The following is a 23590-nucleotide window of genomic DNA, read 5'->3' as shown; positions in this document are numbered from 1 at the left end:
TCTAGAACTCTCCTTATATATCTACTTCCCTCATTGCTATAAACAATCTAATCGTCAAGCAATCGTCGTTAACTAACAAACTGTCGTTAGTCTAATAGTCATTAGATGGCGACATACAAATATTTTACAATATTTATAGATATTTGAAGCTTGATAACAGATTTGATATTCTATGGGAAATTCTGCAGGGTCGTTTTTGAGTATACCATTGCCATACTACCGTATCAATATTTTTATACCTAATTTTAGGAATTGCTTTCTGTTCTTTGGTTGTATTCTCTTTCACATTACCAAAAAAGTTATTGATTTTTATTGTTGGCTTTTTCCACACTCTAACAGTTTTCACATGCACATTTAATTCTTCGGTGATATCGCGATCAGTGCATCTTCTTTCTAAATCGTTAAGTATAATTATTTTTGCAAAAAGGGGGTGTGCCACTTTTTTTTTATTTTACCAGATATTTTTAATAAATAAACTATTGAATATTTATACTTCTATTCATTTGATACTGAAAAAACATGCACCTTCTCTAAATACAACATAACCTTACAACAGAGACAACCTAACTTCACGTTAGTGCACCAATGAATATGCACCACGAGAAAAAAATGGCATTAAGAAGAAAAAAAAAGTAGGGATGACGTCTCTTTTCCTTGAAGGAAAGATATATAAATATATAAATCATATATAAATTTCGAGAATCAAATGAGTTAGTGAATTAACCATGTACAAATTATTATTTGTTTAATAGTTTTATCAAAAAAAAAAATTTTGAACTTCTTTTCATATAATTCAATATCTTTATTATATTATTGAACAAAATGTTAAACTAACGGTACCTAATAATCATCATCGATGTAATAATGCTGTGAAGTTTTGGCTCTTCTGGAAGATGGAAAGCTAGACAAAATTCCTTGATTACCTTTTTTTCGGGCCTTACGAATTGGACTCGGTATAGGTTTACGGAAATGTCTTGTGTGATAGTTTTGCTGTTCTTCGGTCATTGATGAATCCATGTAACTGGTCAAGTCTATGGACATGGCTTTCATAGCTACAAATCCTCCATATTTTTCATGTCCACGGTACATAATCCCAAGACCATCGAGTGCGATAGGATTAATAGGTGCTACAGGTCTAGCATCAATGAAAGGTACCGTGCTTTGGCCAACATCATCGAAAATAGATGACTGTATAAATGATACAAACTGATTCGGTTTCACATGAGGACGGTTTTGTACAGAGTCATATCGATAACTTTTGTCACCGGTTTTTAATTGTTTTCTGTGAGAAAACAGCTTTTTAGACTTTTTCAGATTTTCTAAGAGTTAAAAAAATATTCTCATACCTTTCTTCACCGTACGCTGGTGGTAATTTAGGCTGAGTTAGTGCCGTGATCCATACTGATGGATTCTCTTCGGTGGGCATCAATTTACCATTAATGTAATCGTACGGTGTGACTTGAATTTCCAGTTGGATTGGACTTATGTTTCCAGCTGCTTCATCGTCACTATATTTTTCAGATTCATGACGCAACCTGACTCCTGTCAAGACGAAATTCGGTCCACCTGATATTTCATCAAGATTAATTACTCTCTGATCTCTTCTGATGAATGCAAAGTCTGTGTCCCGTGTCATGGGGATGTATTTGCCATCTTTTACTTGGATGTAACCTCCATCAGTAATGTTGGATAAATACACAAAATCTTCTAAAAGAACCCAGGATGATTGATTCTTATCTACCTGACCAATAGGCAGCAGTGGTGATTCTTCAATTTGGATGTGAATCATTTTGTCTTTCATAGTAAATTTGACGTCTGATATAACTCTAGAATCATCAATACGTACATTTAATGTAACTTCACAAATACTTTTCGAAAGATTAATTCAAAGAAGGATACTTGTTTTCATTAATGTTGGAGACTTGTTGCCGCAAACTAAAGGTTCTTATGGCTCTGGATGAACCGAAGGATTCCTCACATTTACAAATACATACATCACATGAATACCAATGCCAACGTCTGCCACTCAATTGTCTGTAAGTCGAGTCTGGGCATGTAGACCACTTTCCATAGAATCCATTAGTGTAGGACCTCACATAGTCATAGCGTTTTAAATAATTTTCCGGCTAAAATAATTAAAAAAAAAAAATTTTTTTTACGAATGATATCATCCTACAGATTTTTGCTCAATACTTGAATTATCTTAAACTACTTATCACAATGAGTATTTGCTGTACAGAGTGAAGAATATTGTAGAAGTGAAACTTATCATGAAAAACTACACCAGTTTTAAAATTAAGAATAAACTCCCTAGTGAACATTGTGCCGTAAATTTTATGTCTCCGTGACCGAATTGAAAGTTACGTGTTACATAAATGTGAGTCACATGTAACTTTCAATTGCCCACTCATAAACGTAAAAATGTGATGAAACATCGTTATGTTCTTGTTATGTTTGAGGAAAATGTAACTCTGATGTTACTTTTAGATAAAAAATATTGTAATAGTATAGATGTAATGGATGAAATAAAATTCAAAAAAGTTTAGATAAATCTATTACTATGTCTAGTAATTATGAAATTCATAAGAAATTATTGAAAATTTTTTGATCGTTTTGTATAAGAATCTATAAGCACGTTCTGTATTTTTCTTTACTTGGATGTATCCTTTCACCACAAAAAAAAATCAGTTAAACAAAAAGAAATTTTAATTCGCTCTGGAGGTTTTTTGTTTATATGGATTTGTTAATTAAATATGCATCGGAAATTGAATTTATTAGAAACTTCGTCCGAAATAATCCTGTTTATGGTGAGATTCGATCCTGGCATCTTTGGGTTCACAGTCTAGTACGCTACCGATTGCGCTATTCTAGAACATGCAAACATGTCTTCCGCCTTATCTGATAGAGTTAAATATTTAGAAGAATTTAAACATCAATTAAGTTTGCTTTCCAGCAAATATTTCAAAGGAGAAATAGAATTATTGTCATTTGTAAAGATATCACAGTTAGAGTGCAACTTAGAAATGACATCGTTAGCCCACTGTTCCATGGTATGAATTTTATTTAAAAGGAGAACATTAGAACAATTTCTGCAGGAAATCAATAAATTCTTATTAGTAAATAATTTCTTCAACATATCAACTATTTTTATGAGAAACTATGGGACCGTTACTTACAACATCCTATAAGAATTTTTAGTTGATGACACCGATTGATATTCTGACTGATTCTATACGATTCTATTAGAATGAATGTCATCACATTGAATAAGTTAATATGTCAATAAAAATTACCAATAAGTTGTTATTCAATCTGATGACATTCATTAAAAAAAAATCGTATACAGTCGGACAGAGAATCAAACGGTGTTACTTTTTCATTTCTTATAAATCAATTCAGGAATCAAGAAATGTTATTTTCTTACTACTTCGGTCGAAAGTACGTATTTTGATCCCTGGTTTCAAAGAAGAAAATCTAATTTTTATTCCTTGGTCAAGCTGTTCGCGCGCCATCTAGCATAGCGGGAGTAAAAATTTAGCCGCGTACACCGACACACAATACATACGTAAAAATATCCCCTCTATAATACTACCACTAGAACCCGCGACGCGTGCATCCATAACTTCGACGTTTACTTGCAATGATATAACCTCACATTTTGTTCACACTCATTAAACGCTAATTTTAATTAATAAATTATACTCATAGAGTTGTAATCAATAAAGTGTAGTGAAAGTAAAGTAAAGTATAAGAAGCAAAAAAATGCATGAATCGTCCGACGAGTCTAGTGATGAAGAAGAGGTCACTAAGAATTTTGATGCGGAAACACAATTAATTGTGCAGAATGATACTCTACCAAAGAAATCTGCCGACAAATATATGTTGGTTTATAATAATTATATGAACTGGAAACAAGAAAATAAGGATTCGTTATCTGGGTCGGAGGAAAATAATTTAATTGTTTATTTTAAAAGTTTATCCTCAAAACTATGCCCAGCTACATTGTGGAGTATCCATTCCATGTTAAAATCAACACTGAATGCAAATAATAATATTGACATAAGTAAATTTTACAAATTAAAAGGACTTATTAAAAATAATGCAAAAGGTCATAAGTCGAAAAAATCTGCTGTTTTAACGTGGGACCAGGCAATCAGCTTCATAAATAATGCCCCAGACAACACACATTTAGCCCATAAAGTATGTACTTATAAATATTTATTTAAATTGTATTGATTATTTAATTAATTAACTTTATTGTTATCTTTATTTTTATATTTTAAGGTTGTCTTAATTTTTGGCATTTGTGGAGCTACGAGATGCGAGGAATTGAAAGAGCTTGGAGTTTCTGACGTCGAAGATATTAATGGAAATTACCTTGTTTCCATAAATGATTCCAAAAATGGTCTTCCTCGTAAATTTTTAGTCGGACCACCTTTTTATGAACAAGTAAAAAGTTATATTTCATTTAGGCCTGAAGATTTTGATTCAGGGAGATTTTTTGTGCAATTCTTAAAAGGCAAATGTACTCGACAACCGATAGGGAAAAATAAAATAGGTCAAATTCCGAGAATTATCGCTGAGTTCCTGAAATTGGCTTATCCAGAACGTTACACTGGACACTGCTTACGCAGGACATCAGCGACATTGCTATCAAATTCTGGTGCTAGTATTACAATGTTGAAACAATTGGGAGGATGGAAATCGGCAAATATCGCAGAAGGTGATTCTTTTATTGATTAAAAAAAACTGTAATTGTTAATTATTTGTGAATAATTCAAATAATATGTTTGTATCTATATATTTACAGGTTATATTGAAAACTCCTTGCTTAATAGACAAAAAATCTTTAATAAGATTACTCATGCAGCTCAAGTTGTTCCTCCGTCAGATGAAAATCTTCAACAATTTACAAGTAAAACTAATCCAGCTAATTCTGAAACTTTAATTCAAAATGATCAATCTGTATCAACAGAAACTAATGATGAAGATTGTTTTGAAGATATTGTTTTGGATGATGCCACTTTGACGGCAATTGATAACTCGTTTATATCAGAAAACCCAGTATCATCACCACCTTCCTTCACTACAGCCAATAATGAGAAAATAATAATAAATTCTGACCCTAGAACAGATCGACCTTGCCACTTTTTGAAAAAACCACCAATCTCGGTTTTTTCTAACGGAAAAGAAAATCAACCTCCAGAAAAGAAGATTAAGCTTCAGCAATTGCATAATGCAAACAGTGATGTAAAATCGACATCAGCATTTAATAATTTAATAGTAAATAAACGAAAACTTGAGTCTAAGACTAGTGAAAATAAAGTCGAACAAGAAACATCAGAAACTAAATCAAGAAATTTTGATGAACCAGCGTCTGCACTTACGGAAACGTTTTCAAGCAAGACTCCTAATGTGATGTACGAGAGCTGTGTATTTCACGGAAATATAATCAATAATTTTTATTCATCTAATAAGCAAAATCCAGAGCCAAATGAATAATACAGTAAAATATTTACGATCTAAAAGATTTAAAATTATAATATTACTGTTAGGCAATAATCGATGAATGTTCAAATTAATAATTATTTTTAAAAAATAACTATTATTATATAAACTATAATAGAATAATAGAGTAATAGATAGAGTAACCTCGGCTGTTATGAAGTAATATTCATGGTTGTGATGAAAATAAAAAGTCAATATATTATAACAGTAAGTTTAGTTGAATGCATACAATATATATTCATGTCGATAATTACTTTTAAAAAATGACTATTACTATCTAAGCTATAATTGATAAAATTATCTCAGTTGTTATAAAAATATTTGTAATTGTAATACGAATAAATAGCAATGTTTAAAATGTAAGCTCTATTTGTAGAAGTATTTGATTTGATGCCTGCCCCCGACCAGCAACACTCGCTTCGCTCATGCTGCAAATGTCGGGGCAGGCATCAATATCTATTATCTAACAAATGTCATTGTTCCGTACTTTCGACCGGGTAGCAAGAAAAATAGTATACATTACACGGGAAGAAAGTTTGAGAGCCCTGCCCTGCGCGCCATCTTGCCCGAGGCTTCGCCTCGGGCAAGATAGTGCGCAGGGAAGGAAACTCAAACTTTCTTCCCTTGTAGTGTAATAGTATTTTCACCTTCACTATTCAAATGAACGATGAAATAAAAAATATTATTTTCCCTTTTATTCTTATTAGGACCTATAGGGTTTTCCCATTTATTCTCTATAATACTTGTATCGTAGTTTCGAATTTTTGCATCACCGGTAAGTTCTGATTCGTTCTTATAATTTTTCTATTGAAAGCGAACTACGTTCCAATAGAACTCATAAATTCTAATAAAATGGTTATGGATTTCAATTATATTCTGGCAGATTCTACTAGATTGTTCCACCAAGGATAGCAATTATAATTGTGACGTTGTATTACAGTCACAATACCATGTAACTGTTGCTTAACATAGAAGTAACAATTTTGAACATAACATAAAACTCAAATTCTATGTAACTGTCTCCTTTTAATCAAAAAAGCTACGTAACTTGTTATTTCCTTGTTATATCACATTTGCATTTTGTATTTATTAAATTATCGAGTTAACGGACATTTGTTAAGCTATTTGTCTTCTTCTACTACACGCAGAGAAATGTATAGTAAAAATTACCCTAAATTTTATAGTAATTTGGTGACACTGCAGGGTGATGGTAAAAATTACTATACACATTGTAAAAATTACTGTGCACATTGTTAAATTTACTAAACTGCATAGTAATTTTTAGGGTGAAATTAGAGTAAAAATAACCATGCAGTTTAGTAAATTCAACAATGTGCGCAATAATTTCTACAATGTGTATAGTAATTTTTACCGTCACCCTGCAGTGTCACCAAATTACCATAAAATTTAGGGTAATTTTTACTATACATTTCTCTGCGTGTAGCTTATTGCTCAACCATGAAGTGATAGAAACAGAGAAGTTTACGAAAATTCGCACAAATGGGAGATGCCGATTATAGTCGTCAAGCACATAAGTATAATAATCATCAGTAAATCATAATTATGAATAATGTATAATTAGTGCAATTATTAATAATGAATTTGCATTTTTTTAAAAGTTTTACTTTAAATATCATCCGTTTTTCACTGATGCATACTTTTTTTTCATATACTTACATATTCGCAAAGGTCTACATCTCCACCAATCCAACCACAATCATGAATCAATCCTTTGCAAGGATGCATAGTACAGTAGTTTTCATCATAGAGTTTGTAACAGCGGTGATGGACCCATGTATAAATTTGAGGACAAGTAGTTGAACAAGGATTCATATTTACTTCATATTCATTCATCACATAAGCTTGAAAGAGTCCTTCAAGCTCTAGATACATCTCTTCTACAAAATTTTGAATAAAAATCGTTCAGTCATAATCAAAATTCAATTGAGGATTTTTTAGAAATGCTTAGGCTTACTATCTGTAAGGGATTTAGGATCACAGCGATAAATTTCTCGTGAAGCTTTCATCATGTTTTTTCTAAACTCAATTAAATATTGCTCTAATCTTATGATGTATGCACTCATAGATCGTTCCATTTCACCTTTTGATTTAGCTGAAAATAGTCATTCTATTAATTTCTATAGTCTAGCAACTTATTCAGTTTTGTAGCTTGTTTTTAGTTACAACAAAGAGATTGGTGATCAAACAGCTTATTTAGATTGAATATTTCAAAAACAACGCTTCGTAGATCAAGATATTTTCCATATAATTTATAGAATTTTCATAAAGAATAAAATAAGACCAATCTCGACTTTCTGCAATTATTAGTACTCGCGATAGTTAATTTTTTGCACAAAAAAACGCTGTTTTTTAAACAATTTACGGTAGTTAATCAATAAACTATCTTTTTGTAGGTTGGCTTCCTTTAATCAGACCCAACAATTATTTCAAATACATACGATTAATTAGCATTAATCAAATGTAATAACTCTTAGGGATAAAAAATAAAAAATGCAAAGTTAATTAAATTTGTCATAACTCATACTTCGTTTCAATAAACTTTATAAACAATATTTACTTTTTTGAAATGCATTTTGAACCTTGTGAGCAAACGAAGTCATCAAAAATACTTTCGTTTCAGCAATTGATATCAGATTATAAATCTGAAGAAACCGGTGTTGAAATGAAATTGAAGAGTCACACAATTCCAAAGGATTACTGATCTGAACAAAAATTCATATAATTATAAAAATTATCATTATGTTACTATATAAACAAAATCTCTTACAATTCTTCGTGACAACAGATTTTCTAGAAAACTCATACGATTCAATGCTGATTTTTTGGGCACAATTATATTGAACATTTTGTTCAATATATCCGGGATGTTTCCAGCTTTAGCTGAAGTAATAATTGAAATAAACTCCAAGATTGTTTCATTGCGATAGGCCGATATATTTTTAGAATATGCCAAGAAGTCTTCGTATACAGTATCAATTCTATTGATATGTTCTTGTAAGTTCCGTACATCACTGTTGATGTTGTCTTCCAATGGAAGTCGATTGATGATTGTTTCTAACAAAGTGTCTAATTTAATATCCAACTTCTCTATTTGAGTGGTAATACCATTTATTTTATTTAATACTTTATCTATCGGGTTTTCTTCAGAAATAAATAAATTTTGAAGCGGAATGTTTCCGGATAATATATCACCAATGTCATGAGCAAGTCCTATGATATCTTGGATCTGAGTGACAACAGGAATATCAAGAGATTTAACCCAATGGGACGAATATAGTAATGTTGAAATAATGAATATAATTTTAATTGTTTTAATCATAATTCTATAAATGACAACTTCTAACTATTGTTTAACTTCTAGTTACTAGTTTAAGTGAACTACGTTTAGCAAAATATATTGTGATTATCGCTTCACAATTAAGTTGATGGGATAAACATTGTGTATTGTTATTATTGTATCAATTATCCTGATAAGGTGTGTGGGTTACTGGTCACCTAATTATTTATTTTATCATTGAGCTAAACGTTTGGTTTTTCTATGAAATTGATAATTCAAATTATTGCGATATGCTCTTTTCACATTGTTATTTGCAACATTTTTTCAATTATTTGCCACAGTATATAATTAACTTTTTGTTTAAGTTGAAGTAAGAGTGTGTTCAACATCTAGAAAAAAGAAAAAATAGCTCAAACCATGTGGCTGACGTCACAAGGTCAGCATTCTCAAAGTATAAAATAAAAATGAAGTTAAGTTAGTAAAAAAACTCTGTCACTTTTTAAGAAAATGCAGAAATAAAATATTTTTAATCAACTCAGAATAAAAAACTGAGTTGATCAAAAATAATTTATTATTGCATTTTTTTAAAAAGTCGCATAGGGTATTTTCTTAGAGGGGGTTAAAATGGAAAGATTGTTTTTAAAAAAATGCAAAAATAAGTTCTTTTTAATAGGCATAGTAGTCCAGTCAAATGAGGGAAATGGGATAATTTTGGTTTGCTGCGGCCAAATTAATGATTTATAGATGACTGGATCGGAAATTTCGCGAGAAACACAATGGTGTAGGTTAAAATTGTTTGGCACGCATAGGGGGGGAGTAAATCGCGAAAAACCGCCCCCCCTCGCGAATTTCTCGATTTCTATGATAGATATGAAAAAATGTTTTAAATAAAAGTTGTTCAGAATTGAATTTTAATAAAAAAAGTACTGAACACTTTTTTTCATATCTATGATAGATAAAAAGTTATTCGCGACTGAAGCTTCACTATTGACAAAAGCTTCAGTCGCGTCTAAGAAAATTAATAAAAAATACTTAATGTTAGAAATATTACTTTTTGGCGATTTATTTAGAAAAAGGAGATATTGAATTTCATTTTTAGAGAAAAATTTTTTTTTTTCATTAATTTTTTCATTATTTTTATAAACAATGAATTATTTAAATCATTCCCATTTTTGGTTCAAATGCACCGATCAGCCCGATTTTGGGCTCAAAATGTGCAGAATTAAAAATGAAACATTTCATATATGCAAAGTTTTTCATTATTTTGCACCTGTTAAAAGTTATACAGGTATAAATATTTGGGCCCCCGAGAGCACTTTTCCTCTTCTGCCGCCGTTGGGTGCGACAGAGAGCAATACATATCTCTCTGCTTCACTCGCACTCACACAAAATTTCTGCGCATACGCCGAGTATGGTAAAGCATGAGTGCGAGTGAAATGCTCACTCCAACCGTAAGTGTGACAAAGACACTATACGGTGAGTGGAGAGGGGATGTTTTGGGCACATGCTGGTTGCTTTAAAAATCTTTCCGAGCTCGAAATTTTTCAGCGCGAGATTTTTTCTAAGTTTTACGCGCTTTAAATTTTAGAGAAAATTTGTCAATTTTAGATCCAATAATCATATATATAGATCGATAGAGAATTAAATTTCCTATCGATCTAGCTATACTTTTTTGGGCACTTTTTTCCGATTTTTTTTGTCAAAAAAAAAATTATTCGGGAGAGAAAAAATTTATCTCTCCCACACAATTACCTCAATAAATCTGAAAATGTGCATACATGTTCTTGACACTTCTGAGAACATGTATGCAAATTTTTGAATTGATCGATATAATTGTGTGGAAAAATCTCGCGCTGAAAAATTTCGAGCTCGGAAAGATTTTTAAAGCAACCAGCATGTGCCCAAAACATCCCCTCTCCACTCACCGTATAGTGTCTTTGTCACACTTACGGTTGGAGTGAGCATTTCACTCGCACTCATGCTTTACCATACTCGGCGCATGCGCAGAAATTTTGTGTGAGTGCGAGTGAAGCAGAGAGATATGTATTGCTCTCTGTCGCACCCAACGGCGGCAGAAGAGGAAAAGTGCTCTCGGGGGCCCAAATATTTATACCTGTATAACTTTTAACAGGTGCAAAATAATGAAAAACTTTGCATATATGAAATGTTTCATTTTTAATTCTGCACATTTTGAGCCCAAAATCGGGCTGATCGGTGCATTTGAACCAAAAATGGGAATGATTTAAATAATTCATTGTTTATAAAAATAATGAAAAAATTAATGAAAAAAAAAAATTTTTCTCTAAAAATGAAATTCAATATCTCCTTTTTCTAAATAAATCGCCAAAAAGTAATATTTCTAACATTAAGTATTTTTTATTAATTTTCTTAGACGCGACTGAAGCTTTTGTCAATAGTGAAGCTTCAGTCGCGAATAACTTTTTATCTATCATAGATATGAAAAAAAGTGTTCAGTACTTTTTTTATTAAAATTCAATTCTGAACAACTTTTATTTAAAACATTTTTTCATATCTATCATAGAAATCGAGAAATTCGCGAGGGGGGGCGGTTTTTCGCGATTTACTCCCCCCCTATGCGTGCCAAACAATTTTAACCTACACCATTGTGTTTCTCGCGAAATTTCCGATCCAGTCATCTATAAATCATTAATTTGGCCGCAGCAAACCAAAATTATCCCATTTCCCTCATTTGACTGGACTATAGGTTAGAAATTCCTAATTTACACTAACCCATTCCATGCCCAATAAGGGCCTATTAGGTATTTAGGCATGCTCAAATAAATTCTACTCGGGATGTGGCAACGCGCGGGAAAACACTATATGGACTTACTTAACCTAACCATATTTAACCTAAGCTTATAATAAAACAGTTTGGCACGAAAGTGTCATTACACCGATACTATATTTTTATGTTAAACTATTGTCCATTCGGAAAAGATTAAAAACTGGCTTGTGAGCCTGATAGGATAGTATGAAATACACTTATGCAGTATAGTAAATAGTTAAAATTGTCGAATATTATTTATGTTACATTAGTAAATTTCTTTAGAGAAAAGTTAAAAAAAAATATTTTGGCTCTAAAGAACATAATTTGGGTTCGTCGTGAAAATAGCATTTTTTAATAATCCTAATTTATTATCAATACCTACATTGAAAAAATCATGTTTAATTGAAGTAAGATTTACTAATGGTTAATATAAAATTTTAATTACAATAAGAAATTTTTTTGTTAAAAATTGCCTTTAACTTTCGGTTAACCGTGTGATACTTTCAGAATCTGCGAAATTTTACACACTACGCGTGTCAATGAATTATTACAGAACCATCTGGGTAACTTTTACCAAGCATGTTTTACTCTAGTAAAATTTTTCCACAAAAAAAAATTTTTAGCCGTACACTGAGAAAAAAATTTACTTCATACAAAAAATATTTCATTCGATCATTAACATCGAAATTTCAAATAGTCGCAATAAAATATTTCTTCGACATTATGAATATTTAATTGAAATCATTTTATCTACTCAAATGAATGAAATGTCATTTGTTTTCATTCTTGTCGTAACCTTGAAAATTTGTTTTCAAACTTGTCGCAACATTGAAACAAAAGACAAAATGTGTTTCAATGTTGCGACAATTTACGAATCAATGTAAAACTTGTGCTTTCATTCATTATGAAAAAAATGGACAACACTTAGTTAAATAAATGCGAAGCTTAGGATTAGAATTTCCTGACTACATATGCCTACTATTCAGATAACTATAAATGAACACGTGAGCGTAGTCTTGTTTATATCCGGGAAAACAGTAATAAAACTGGCCGCAACTCCCGTCACTGACAAAAAAAAATCATTCTCCTTCTATTTAAACAAAAAGTTGAGGTACAATTTGTAACACGACGTGCTCTGTGAGGATCGTCCGTCTCATATACCCTTACTATTCTATTAGTTGACTGAGGAAATAGTCAGCTAAGAGACGACACCTAGCACTCCCGTAAGGTTATCATAGAGGGTCGGGTCAATAATTACCGACCGACCCAATTCTCAATCAATGAAAGTATCAATAGTTGATCCAAAATTTAAAATTATAGATAAAGGCATAATTAAGCTTTTTACCTTACTTCTAATCAAGAAGCCATGGATAAACGATTGATTACCAGAAGCTTCACTCGGTGGTTGCCTGTCTAGTTGAAAAGACGTCACTTGGCATTGCTTGTTGTGCCGAAAGGACATCACTGTTTTGTGAGTCTTACAATTAATTATACAAAAGCGAATGTTCGTGAATTTTGAGAGAAGATCTATTGTATCATCGGGTTTATTCTCACTGTTGGAGAAGCCGTTGGTGGCCAGGAGGAAATCGTTGGGGAAAGTTCTCAGTAAACCTGGATATCCAGCCGTTGGTGGTGGAGCAGATCAACGACAGCTACAAAGGGAGCCATTTTCTGACCCTGGGTGCAACGTGGGACGTCACTCGTAAGCTGTATCTTTATTCTGCTAATAGATCTACTATTATTGTATAGCGAGCGTGTGTCACGCAATTTTTATTGTATAATTTATTGAGTGATTAAGGAACGCCGTAGTAGTCAGGAAATTTGGCGGCAACGAGTCTTTGTCGTGCCGTATCTCCCGAACTCTCTTAAGACTGGAAATTATTATTCCACTAGACTCATGAGTAGTCGTTTGATCGATGTTAGATTGATATAATTATTTGATTAATATTTAAATATTTCTTATTCTAGAGACTATTATGAATCTCGTTGATACTTGATTAATTGTTGTAATATATTTTGAGCCACTTTGGCATTGTTATTGTAATTCACGGAGAAACCAATTACGTGCTCTGTAACATTGATGATTTACGTGTTATATTATTGATTGATTTATTTATTTACTTAATCTGTCAAGCTGCGTGCAAGAGTCTGCGAGGAATCGTTAGCGATTCAATCGTGTTTAGACATTCTGTTATTTAGCGGCTGACGCGAATTAAATTTATTGATAATTCTTATTAAGAATACGACGACCCATTGGAGCTGTAACATTGCAAAGTAATGAATAAATGTTGAATCCCGACATATCTCGGGATTGAGGGAATAGTTAGCCAGCGGACGGCATTCCAGAGTGTTGTATGAGTGACTTGGACTTCTTTCGGGTACGTGGACGCGTTGCATTGGCAGTAAATTACGATTTAAGTAAATTAAATATGCTGAATGTATGAAACTAATTATTTAAGCGGAGTTTGAGTGATCACCAGCGGTGACATACCCTACGAAGTCTCACGCTTTATCTTTTCTTTGATTATAAAAGCTAGCCGGTCCAATATTTAGTAAATAGTTCAAGGTTATTTATTTTAATTATAATTTTATTTTTTGGTAGGTAGAACCTGATTGTCCTCCTGCCTGGTACCCGGATTTATTATAAATTTAATTAACACAACAGTCGACGCAGATTGAGAACCACTCTCTGTCTATTGTTACAAATTTACCATAAATTGCTTGGTAAATTTTACCTACACATTATAGCTAATTTTTCAAGAAAAATTTTCTCAGTTTATAAACATAACATGTTAATTAATCCTTTTATTAATAAATTCTTTTCTCAGTGTACAAAATATATTGATCGATATTCTACCGCTTTCATTTGCGGAATTTTCACTATAACAATTAAATGACTATTGAATTTCTTATGAGACATTTTCTCAAGTTATTTTTAAGTGCATTGATTTTTGTCATTTTATTTTTCTAAAACTGAAAAATTAATGTATTAATGTTTACTATAGCAACTGATACCATAGCAACGGTTACTATGAGAACAATTACCATAGCAGTAGCTCCTATGGCAACTTTTACGATAGCAACAGGTGGGTATCAGCTAGTATGAATATATGACTAATGATAGGCAAAATTATATGTCAAATTTTAAGTAAATCGGACGCATAGTTCTGGAGATCTCTTAATGAGTGAATGATAGATCGCTTATTTATATTGTAACAATTAATGTTCTAACATAAACATGGGTTGAAATCAAGAATTTATACGAAAAGTAATTTTTGGCTTTCGATTAAGCATACTATGAAGTATCATCATTGCTTCGTTCACAATATGCGAAATTGAAAAAATTTCGATTCGCAAAAATTGAGTAAAATGAGAGTTTATTCATAGGTCAATCATACGTTTTTTTTTATAAAGTTGGTCATCAGAGTTTTTGATTGCCATGGAGTTTCCTTATTTACGGATTATGAAGTGGGTAACAAGTTTCTTCTGCATTAACGCAAATACATAAACTATTGAAGTATTTTATAGATAAATTTGAATTTTTTTAATATTCCTTTGCTTGATATTGTAAAATAAGACCAAATAACAACTTTGAAAAATTAAATAATCAAGAAAAATTTTCATTAAAGATTGACAGCAATTAATTAGAAAGGAAGAATCCGTGCGGTCAACTCAAGTCTCAGTCAAAAACTGGAGATAAACAAACTCTCCCCTCGTTGCTATAAGCAATCTAATCGTCAAGCAATCGCCGTTAACTAACAAACTGTCGTTAGTCTAATAGTCATTAGATGGCGACATACAAATATTTTACAATATGTACAAAAAATTGAGAAATTTCATCAAAAACTGCCCCCTCCCTCTGGGCTGTAAAAAATGTGCGCCAAGCATAAATAACGACAATGATGAAATCACAAAGAGTCTTGAAATCATTAAACGCCAAGTATTTGAATCTAAGAGTTAACAATATTCAAAATGAATTATTTTTTTCCGTTTTTTTCGAAAAAAAATTCAGTACGTCTTGTGACACAATTAACATAACGACTAAAAACTTGGCGTGATTGTTAAGATTTTATAAAAGCATAAAATTTCGATTATATTGAAAATATTTAAATCCATTAATAAGTAACAGTCACGCCCAGTTTTTGGTTGTTATGTTTTTGATGAGATTATGAAAAGACAGCTTGAATAGAAAGTTCATCGTATAATGAATAAAATTACTTCCAAGATACTTCGAAACAAGAACAGTTGGAGGAATTTTCATTCTGTTATCAGTTTATGTTTGATATTTATTTAAAGTCGATAAGAATTTTATTATAATTATTAATGACTAAATCATTCAAAGTTAGAAGCAATTCTTTTCCTCTCATAAAGTAAATGTAAAAAATGCTACCAAAAAAATTAGTTTAAATAAAATATTTACCACTTTGTTAATTTTGTAGAGGTTTAAAAACATTAAAAAAATTATTTCTTAATGTATAAAAAAATCAAAGTGCGTCATAAAAGCATTTGAAGGAATTGATCTTCATAAATAATTTTACTTTGCATAATTCCATGCCATAATTAGCACATTTGTAATTTAAAAAAAATCCTTTCCGTTCTAAATTAACCGTAATTAGCTGAATATTATTTTCCTCAATGGTTAAAGTTGCAAGCAGACACCTTGTGAATAAGTCTTTCCATAATACACCGAAAAATAAGAATCAAATATACAATAGCACGAAAATGTAAATAGAACTTGAGATGATAATTATTAGCTGTCATTAAATGTATATCATTTGATAGCAACAAAGAATAGTAGTTACTGGCATACAGAGAATGTGAATGGCACGTAAACTCAAGGATAAATACTGTTACAAGAGTGGGGAGTATACAAGTGAGTACGTTGCGTTGTGCTGTTTGAACTCAGCACGATGCCAGCCAGTAAAGTTTGATATCTCGTGAGTCTTTGTCTTCTTCACGTTTGTGTATCTCTTGTGTTCTTTTTGCACTTGAAACTTTCATAAATAGAAAACATTACTGTGCTTATCATTTGTACAATTTTATAATTAACTAGTGTTGCGTATGTGAAATGTTTAAATGGTTGTTGGGACATTGAAATGAAATAAATAATAAATAATCCAGTGATCTTTCAGTGATAAATCAGTTCTTCTGTTGAGTGCCATCAAAGTTTGTTGTTTTTTTGATAGTTCAATTTATTGCTGTTATTAATTGTTGAAAACATGGATTTCCTGATTTGTTAATGTTTTACTGGCATATAATTGGGGGAGACTACGGTTTTTGTGGCGTCGCAATTTTTTTTTGACTCGCAAAATTGTTGTAACTTGGTACAATGTACTTGCAGGGTGATTTTTTTCCATCAAACGGTGCGGCCAAAGGCCGCCACCGGAGAGAACCCTCTAATTCTGTAGTCCAAAATTATGCCCATGTATAAGCCCATGAATAAGCCCATATAAATCAAAAATTTAAAGTATCAATATCTCGAAAACTAAGTGAGATATGAAAAAATTTTATTCTCTATTTTCGTCTTATTTTGGACTGTTCTATCGAAATTCATTGTCATTTCGTGGCGCCACGGAAACCGTAGTCGTGCCTATAATTGTGTATGATTTTACGTAAAACAATATGTTGTTTGGTCACTTTTATCTTCGTTTAGATAATGTTGCTGACGAAGAGTTAGAAGTGAAGAGCTACAATAACCTGGATCGTATCCAATAGTAAATTTTATTCATTAGAATTCTCTTGACGTTTAATAATAGTGAGTTCAGTCTGACATATCTAAAGTTTAAAATTACCAACAACCTTTGCTAAATAAATTTACAGAAAACGTTTTTTTTTTTCATTAATAATAATTATCAAAGTCATTATTAATAGTGATATTTATGTTATTTGAATGCAAATTCATGATTAACAGTTGATGTAACGGACGTATTGACTATAAAATAGCAGACAAAATTATTTTGTTTTTTGGTAAAAGGTGAATGATTAAATTCTAATTAGCCGTGAAGTTGAACTATACAATATTTTCTAGTGAAAATACTTACGTAAATAAACCTTGAAGGTTAAATAATAAATAACTAGCTAATAAAAAAAATTAAATGTTGCTTTTCCGCATGAATCAAATTGTAATAGTGATATTATCATACATTTGAGAACGGAAATAGGTCTTAGTGCTGATTAAATTAATTAGGTTGACTCTAAGTCCAAACATGTTATTAATTTATTTATGCAAAACATCTCATGAAAACTGGTTGGAAAAAAGTTTTTTCTTGCACTTTTAATCTTACATGCAAGAATTATTTATGATAATCAACCTATAAATATATTTTCTGAGCAAAAAATGTTTCACAATGCCTAACAAAGTTGTTTTTTTTTTAACTCTAGTTTATGGAAGTTAGAGTAGTTTATTGTGAAGAATTGAAGTATTTGAAGTAAAGATACCAATGTTTAAAAAAAAAATTTCATTTTCATTAGTTATTATTTTTTATAGAATTTGACGTAATGTTAATTGTTTAGAGTTTAAGTTTAAATCGGTTAATCAATTTTGTCTAAAATTTATTTTATTATAAAAACAAAAATTATAAATTAAACACAAAATATTACAAATCAAAGTACTGAGCATTGATGCACTCGTTGAGCCTTGGCACCTTCACGTAAGGTACTAGTGAAAGGTAAATATTTAGATTGAATGGATGTCAATACTATATTTTAATAGATTGATAGAAATGCCAAAAAATTACTCTTTCAAATTATTATTTTTTATAATTTTAAATGTTAATTTTATCCAAGTCATCTTCTATTTGGCTTTCAATTAAATAGAGGAGACGTTAGGATTATGAATCACTTTTTATTTTTACTTAATTACATTTTACTCTGTTAAATTATCACCAATTGTTACTTTTTGAAGTTTCTGTTTAATGCCAAGAAGTTATTTTTCAATATATTTATGGGTTAGCTGATGAAAGATGCACCGTGCTTGCATAATAAACGAGTGGACCACATTCAAGACTGGACCATAATCCTACCTTCTCCTCTACAGATTGTATTTTGAATGATTCACTTACAAAAAAACTTGTCTCTGTTGTTTTCAGATACTTTTTTGACTTATATCTATAGTGTCTAAAGTACGTTAGTTTATGGAATTCAGTAAAATGGCAGCAAAAAGATTACTGTTATCGGAAGTTAATAATAGAGAGAACATTAGATGACAACAACTTATTATAATGTTGGCATAATGATAAAAGCCAGTCCAATGTCCGGAGATTCCAACAAGCTAAAAAAAATATTTACAAAAAAGTTATCTATTATTATTTAAATACTTAAGGTAACAACATAAATAAAAAAAGAAAAATATTTAGAGACTTATAAATACCTGAAGAAGCGCTAGAAAAATGGATTGGATTCGTAAGAAAATTTCTGAGAAAAAGAAACCACAGTTGAATGATGATCTTGAGACCTTAACCGAGAGGTCAGAACGATGGAGAAGCATTTATGTAATTTATTTTACCATGTTTTTAATGTCGTTGGGCTTCAGTATCGTCTTGACTGGAGTTTGGCCATATTTAGATAAAGTATTAATAATTAAACATAATTTAAAATTAATGTTGTTTGGCATCTAATGAACTCACAATGAATATTTCAATTTCAGTTAGATCCAACTGCTGGCAAAGAATTCATGGGCTATGTGGTAGCAGCTAATCCATTGGGTCAAATGTTATTCTCTCCAGTGGTTGGTTGGTGGGGAAATAAAAGAGGATCCGTTAGACTTCCGCTTCTCATCACTTTAGCACTTTTTGTCATAGCTTCAGGAATCTACAGCACGTTGGAGATTATTCCTGGGGATAAAAAAACGTGGATGATAGCAGGAAGATTCTTAGTAGGCGTTAGTTCTGGTAGATTATGTTACTTATCTATCACATTTTATGATCATTGTTCCATTCTCTCTATGTTTTTTAAGCACCAATAGAACTTTTATCTTCAACTGCTTGATCTGAATGATAAGAATTTTATTTTCATCAGTTCTGATTATTTAGATTGGATTAATTAAATTTAGATTTCTCATTAATCTTAATAATTAAGGAATGTAATTTATTAATTTCCCGTTAGGAAGTTATTGAAATTGGGTCGATTGGTGAAATTTGAATTAAATCTCCATATTTCATTTGTATGAACGTCAGCATTCTTTTCGTTTTCGATATCTCAAGAACGGATTGATATATCGACTTCAACCAAAATTAATTCGAAAAATATTATCCAAAAAAAGATAATTTTTTTTAATTACATTAATAATCACAAGTACAAGATAACTTGAGAAAATTTTTGAATGAACATGTTAATCCTAAGTTATAATCGTTGAGTTAAGTACAAGAGATAAGAGAGCTGTAATTAAAGGAATGTAAGTAGAGTATTCACACAAACAACTGGCTCAAAATCAACATGAATCCTTGGAGTTGGACTACTTTTAATCCAGTCATCAATATTGTGAAGTCAGGATTTTTTAGCAGGGTTGAAAATTTTAGGAAATATTTTTGGAGTTGCTGAAAATAGTTACTCTAAAATCAGGTTTTCATGGTTAGCTCGTGATCTATCAGAGATACGAAAAAAAAGTTGAAACAAAAATTGACGGTCTTTTAATTTTTCATAAAAAAGATCTAAAGACTTTATTTGCTATCTCTCATAATTTTGCTATAACATGGTGACAAAAGTGGAAAAATATTAACAATTGATTATCATGATCTTTATTGTTATTTGGTAGCTAAACTGTGAGAGATAGGGAATAAACTCTAAATACTTTTTTGTGGAAAATTAAAAGATATTCCATTTTTGTTTAAAACTTTTTTCTGTATCTCTCATAGTTTATGAGATAATCTCAAAAAACTAGGTCTAACAGTAGTTTCTTGATAATTTTGCCCTTTGATCTGAGTTGAAGCATTTTTTTCATTATCACTTATTATTTTTGCGATCTTTAGAATATTTCCTAAAGTTTTCAATCATGCAGAGAGTATTAATGTTTCTAAAAATTAATCACCACTCAATCCCTAATTGATCACGAAGAATGAATTATTTCCAACTGTTGATAATAAATACCAATTCTAAATGTTCCCAATAACCTTTTGACTTCTTGACGATAAATAAAAGCTGTTTTTCTCTTCCCCAGCAAACATTGCAGTAGCAAGATCTTACCTCTCAGCAGCAACTAGACTATCAGAAAGGACCCAAGCAGTGTCCATGGTTTCTTTGGCTCAAGTAAAATTCATAAATTTATAAACTTCAACGGGTAAAAAATAATTAAATCTCTAAAATCAGGTGTTAGGTTTCGTTGTCGGTCCTGGACTCCAGTCAGCAGTAACACCGCTTGGTAATGATGGTTTTATTCTTTTCGGGTTACCCTTCAATATGTACACAATGGCTGGGTGGATAAATGTATTCATGGGAATCCTCAATTTCTTCCTTTTCTTGCCGTGGAATTTTGTCGAGCGCAAAATAGCTGCTCGAGAAGCGATGAGGGATCAAGGAAAATCATCAGGTAACATTTTCTACTATAACTATTGATGATGAAATGAACTCCTTTCTGATAATTTATTAATTTTTCTTAGAAAAAGAAACATGGAAAGCTATGAAGCCTGATTATTTAGTAGTATGGACATTAATTTGTGCATTTTTCATTTTGGTTTTCAACTTTGTTCTCTTGGAAACGTAAGCAAATTGACTTCAGCATCAGTTTCAATCATAAAAATCATGGCAATAAGTTATAACAAAATTATTATACGTAAAAATATTTTTTTAGACTCGGCACACCATTGACAATGGATCAATTTGCTTGGACGAAAAAAGAGTCGCTTTACTACATAGGTCTCTTATTGAGCATTGGTGCTATCATTGCTTGTGTTATGTTTATAATAATTGGACCGTTATGCAGAAAGTAAGTTTCTAAAATTGAATAAAAAGTCATCAACCTTAGCTCTAAATCAAATTGTCTAATATTAAATTTCTAAGTTTGAGCTAAACATTTCGAAGATCTATTTTGTTTGCTAACAATGATGATAATCTTAAAAGACTTCTAATCAAAATATAATACCTATTTTTATGCTAGACTATCTTTTTCAAAGATTTAATTTGAAATAAAAATAAAATTAGAATCAGAAGGTTGGAATTAGGCTCTACTGCCTATTTCATTCTAATTTTCATCTACTTGAAAAATAAACAATGTAATAGTAGATTCAAAAGGTTGAATCTAGAGTGAAAAGGGCGAAAATAACATAAAAAGAATAAATCTAGGTGTTCTATTTTGACTCGGGACCCCTTTAATTAATATGTCTACTGTAAGCAAGCTTTTTTATAATATTGTAAAATAGTTATATGTCTCCATCTATATCTTAACAGACGAACGACGCACATTGAAAATCTTTTTTTAATTATAAAATTTTTTCTGTTATTTCTAATGTTATGCAATGTCTATCTTATCCAGGTTTGCCGAAAGAAAAATTATGATTTGGGTCGGATTTTTCTTCATGTTAATTGGCCGAATTGTCTGCATTCCTTGGGGTACTGATACACCTCTGATTGCCGAAAAAAATGGTGAAACATAATTAATTGCTCAAGTCTCTATTAAACGATTGATATCACATTCTTTCATCAACTTACGAACTACTTTTCTCTAGATATTATCAATGGAACTACATTCCTTAATGGAACCGAAATAGTTGGCTGTCCCAGTGACCAGGAATGGTGTCGATACACTCCTCGGATGACAGTTCTCCAGTTCGTGATTGGCTATGGCTTCACAACAATCGGCTATCCAGTGGGTGTAACTCTGGTCCAGACGATTTTCAGTAAAATTCTTGGCCCGCGTCCTCAAGGTGTCTGGATGGGTCTGATGACCGGTGCTGGATGTGCTTCACGTGTATTAGGCCCGGTGTTTATGGGACTTATCTACACCCGTTTAGGAACATATCACACTTTTGGTATCACTGGAGTGACTTTGATAATCGCCATGATTTGGCTGCAAATAATGGACGAGCGTCTGGTGCCGAAAGTTACCGAAAAGGTTGTGAAAGATCAGAATTTGATTAACAATTCAGAAGTTGAAAATTACACTAGTGATAAAGTGAATGTGGAAACACCATTTTTAATAGATTCTAATAAAAATGGTAGTGTTAAAGACATTGAAATGCAAATTTTAAACAAAGATAGTATTAATCATGATAAAAATAGTGAGCCCAATTGACAAATTTTTTATCATATTCCTATGTGAACTTTTTATTTTAAAATCTAACTTTTCATAGCCATATGACAAAAAATGAAATCCATATTATGAGAATAGATGTAAAATTCTTTAATCAATCAAATTTCGTCCCTTGCCTTCAACTCAAAGAGATCATTTTCTCGTAGTTGAAATATTAGACTTTACTCCCGAGATTTAAATTAGACTATTTTAGTGAGATTATAAATATTTTATTCAAGTAATGTGATTGATTAAAGTAACAAGAGACTTGATATAAAATTTGACGAATTGTTTATTTTTTTGAGATTTTCATAACTATGAAGACCTATTTTTTATATAATAAAGTTTTTCAAGAGCCATAATAAAAGATATTTTTCGCCAATTTTCAATAAATATCATTGTTTTATTAATTTTTTCTATACACAAAAAATTGCAAATTCCAACATTCTACAAACGTGTTAAAATAACACGCATAAGGTGTGTTCATCGTAAAATTTCAACATTTTCAACTTCTATAAGAAAGGAATTATTTTACATGTATCTCATCTCTAATAAAAAAGTTCCCATTTTTCTTTCTAATATTTACCATCTCTTGTTTCTTTCATTTAGATTCAATTTACAAATATCCGAAACTCATTTTCTTACAATTATTTTTAACAATCAGAAGCTCAACAAAAAAACAAATATTGCTTAAAGTATTTCCAATACTTTACAAAAACAAAGGAAAATTTTAAATCATCGACTAAAATGTTTCTAAAATTAATTTGAGGAAGAG

At 31.1% G+C, this 23590-nt stretch overlaps 3 protein-coding genes across 15 annotated transcripts; 2 read left to right on the top strand and 1 right to left on the bottom strand.

The window, feature by feature from the left end:
• Positions 1-778: 778 nt before the first annotated feature.
• LOC118073070 (uncharacterized) lies at positions 779-8884 on the bottom strand. Its single transcript, XM_035093363.1, has 7 exons — positions 8297-8884; positions 8087-8231; positions 7484-7621; positions 7186-7406; positions 1900-2126; positions 1347-1826; positions 779-1282 (listed from the first exon to the last, which is right to left on the bottom strand). The coding sequence occupies exons 1-7, from the start codon at positions 8846-8848 to the stop codon at positions 841-843; spliced, it is 2205 nt and encodes a 734-aa protein (XP_034949254.1). The 5' UTR covers positions 8849-8884; the 3' UTR covers positions 779-840.
• LOC118073071 (uncharacterized) lies at positions 3503-5767 on the top strand. The gene is made up of 3 exons (XM_035093364.1): positions 3503-4200; positions 4285-4723; positions 4811-5767. The coding sequence occupies exons 1-3, from the start codon at positions 3763-3765 to the stop codon at positions 5500-5502; spliced, it is 1569 nt and encodes a 522-aa protein (XP_034949255.1). The 5' UTR covers positions 3503-3762; the 3' UTR covers positions 5503-5767.
• Positions 8885-16488: 7604 nt separating the features above from the next.
• Cln7 (CLN7/MFS domain-containing 8) lies at positions 16489-23197 on the top strand. Of its 13 annotated transcripts, none has more exons than XM_035093342.1 (11): positions 16489-16760; positions 17248-17308; positions 18108-18262; positions 18683-19162; positions 19240-19483; positions 20749-20837; positions 20898-21117; positions 21188-21287; positions 21379-21513; positions 22060-22169; positions 22253-23197. In XM_035093342.1, exons 4-11 carry the CDS (start codon positions 18983-18985, stop codon positions 22816-22818), a joined length of 1644 nt encoding a protein of 547 aa, XP_034949233.1. In that variant the 5' UTR covers positions 16489-16760; positions 17248-17308; positions 18108-18262; positions 18683-18982; the 3' UTR covers positions 22819-23197. The 13 variants fall into 13 exon arrangements, with proteins under 13 accessions (XP_034949233.1, XP_034949229.1, XP_034949237.1 ...); XM_035093338.1 differs by having other exon boundaries at positions 18082-18262; XM_035093346.1 differs by having other exon boundaries at positions 17248-17349; positions 18204-18262.
• The last annotated feature ends 393 nt before the right edge of the window (positions 23198-23590 follow it).

The sequence above is a fragment of the Chelonus insularis genome, unplaced genomic scaffold (genome assembly GCF_013357705.1).
Source record: "Chelonus insularis isolate UGA/USDA-ARS -01 unplaced genomic scaffold, ASM1335770v1 contig_95_pilon, whole genome shotgun sequence".
Taxonomy (NCBI): Eukaryota; Metazoa; Arthropoda; class Insecta; order Hymenoptera; family Braconidae; genus Chelonus; species Chelonus insularis.
This window is presented reverse-complemented; position numbering and strand designations above follow the sequence as displayed.

Coding starts and splice junctions, on each gene's coding strand:
- LOC118073071 (XM_035093364.1), top strand. CDS start 3,763: ATGCATGAATCGTCCGACGAGTCTAGTGATGAAGAAGAGGTCACTAAG. Junction 4,201..4,284: donor ACACACATTTAGCCCATAAA/GTATGTACTTAT, acceptor TTATATTTTAAG/GTTGTCTTAATTTTTGGCAT. Junction 4,724..4,810: donor ATCGGCAAATATCGCAGAAG/GTGATTCTTTTA, acceptor ATATATTTACAG/GTTATATTGAAAACTCCTTG.
- Cln7 (XM_035093349.1), top strand. CDS start 18,983: ATGGATTGGATTCGTAAGAAAATTTCTGAGAAAAAGAAACCACAGTTG. Junction 21,288..21,378: donor AACTTTGTTCTCTTGGAAAC/GTAAGCAAATTG, acceptor ATATTTTTTTAG/ACTCGGCACACCATTGACAA. Junction 22,170..22,252: donor TCTGATTGCCGAAAAAAATG/GTGAAACATAAT, acceptor ACTTTTCTCTAG/ATATTATCAATGGAACTACA.
- LOC118073070 (XM_035093363.1), bottom strand. CDS start 8,848: ATGATTAAAACAATTAAAATTATATTCATTATTTCAACATTACTATAT. Junction 2,127..7,185: donor ATGTAGACCTTTGCGAATAT/GTAAGTATATGA, acceptor TAATTATTTTAG/CCGGAAAATTATTTAAAACG. Junction 1,827..1,899: donor TCCAACATTAATGAAAACAA/GTATCCTTCTTT, acceptor TGATGATTCTAG/AGTTATATCAGACGTCAAAT.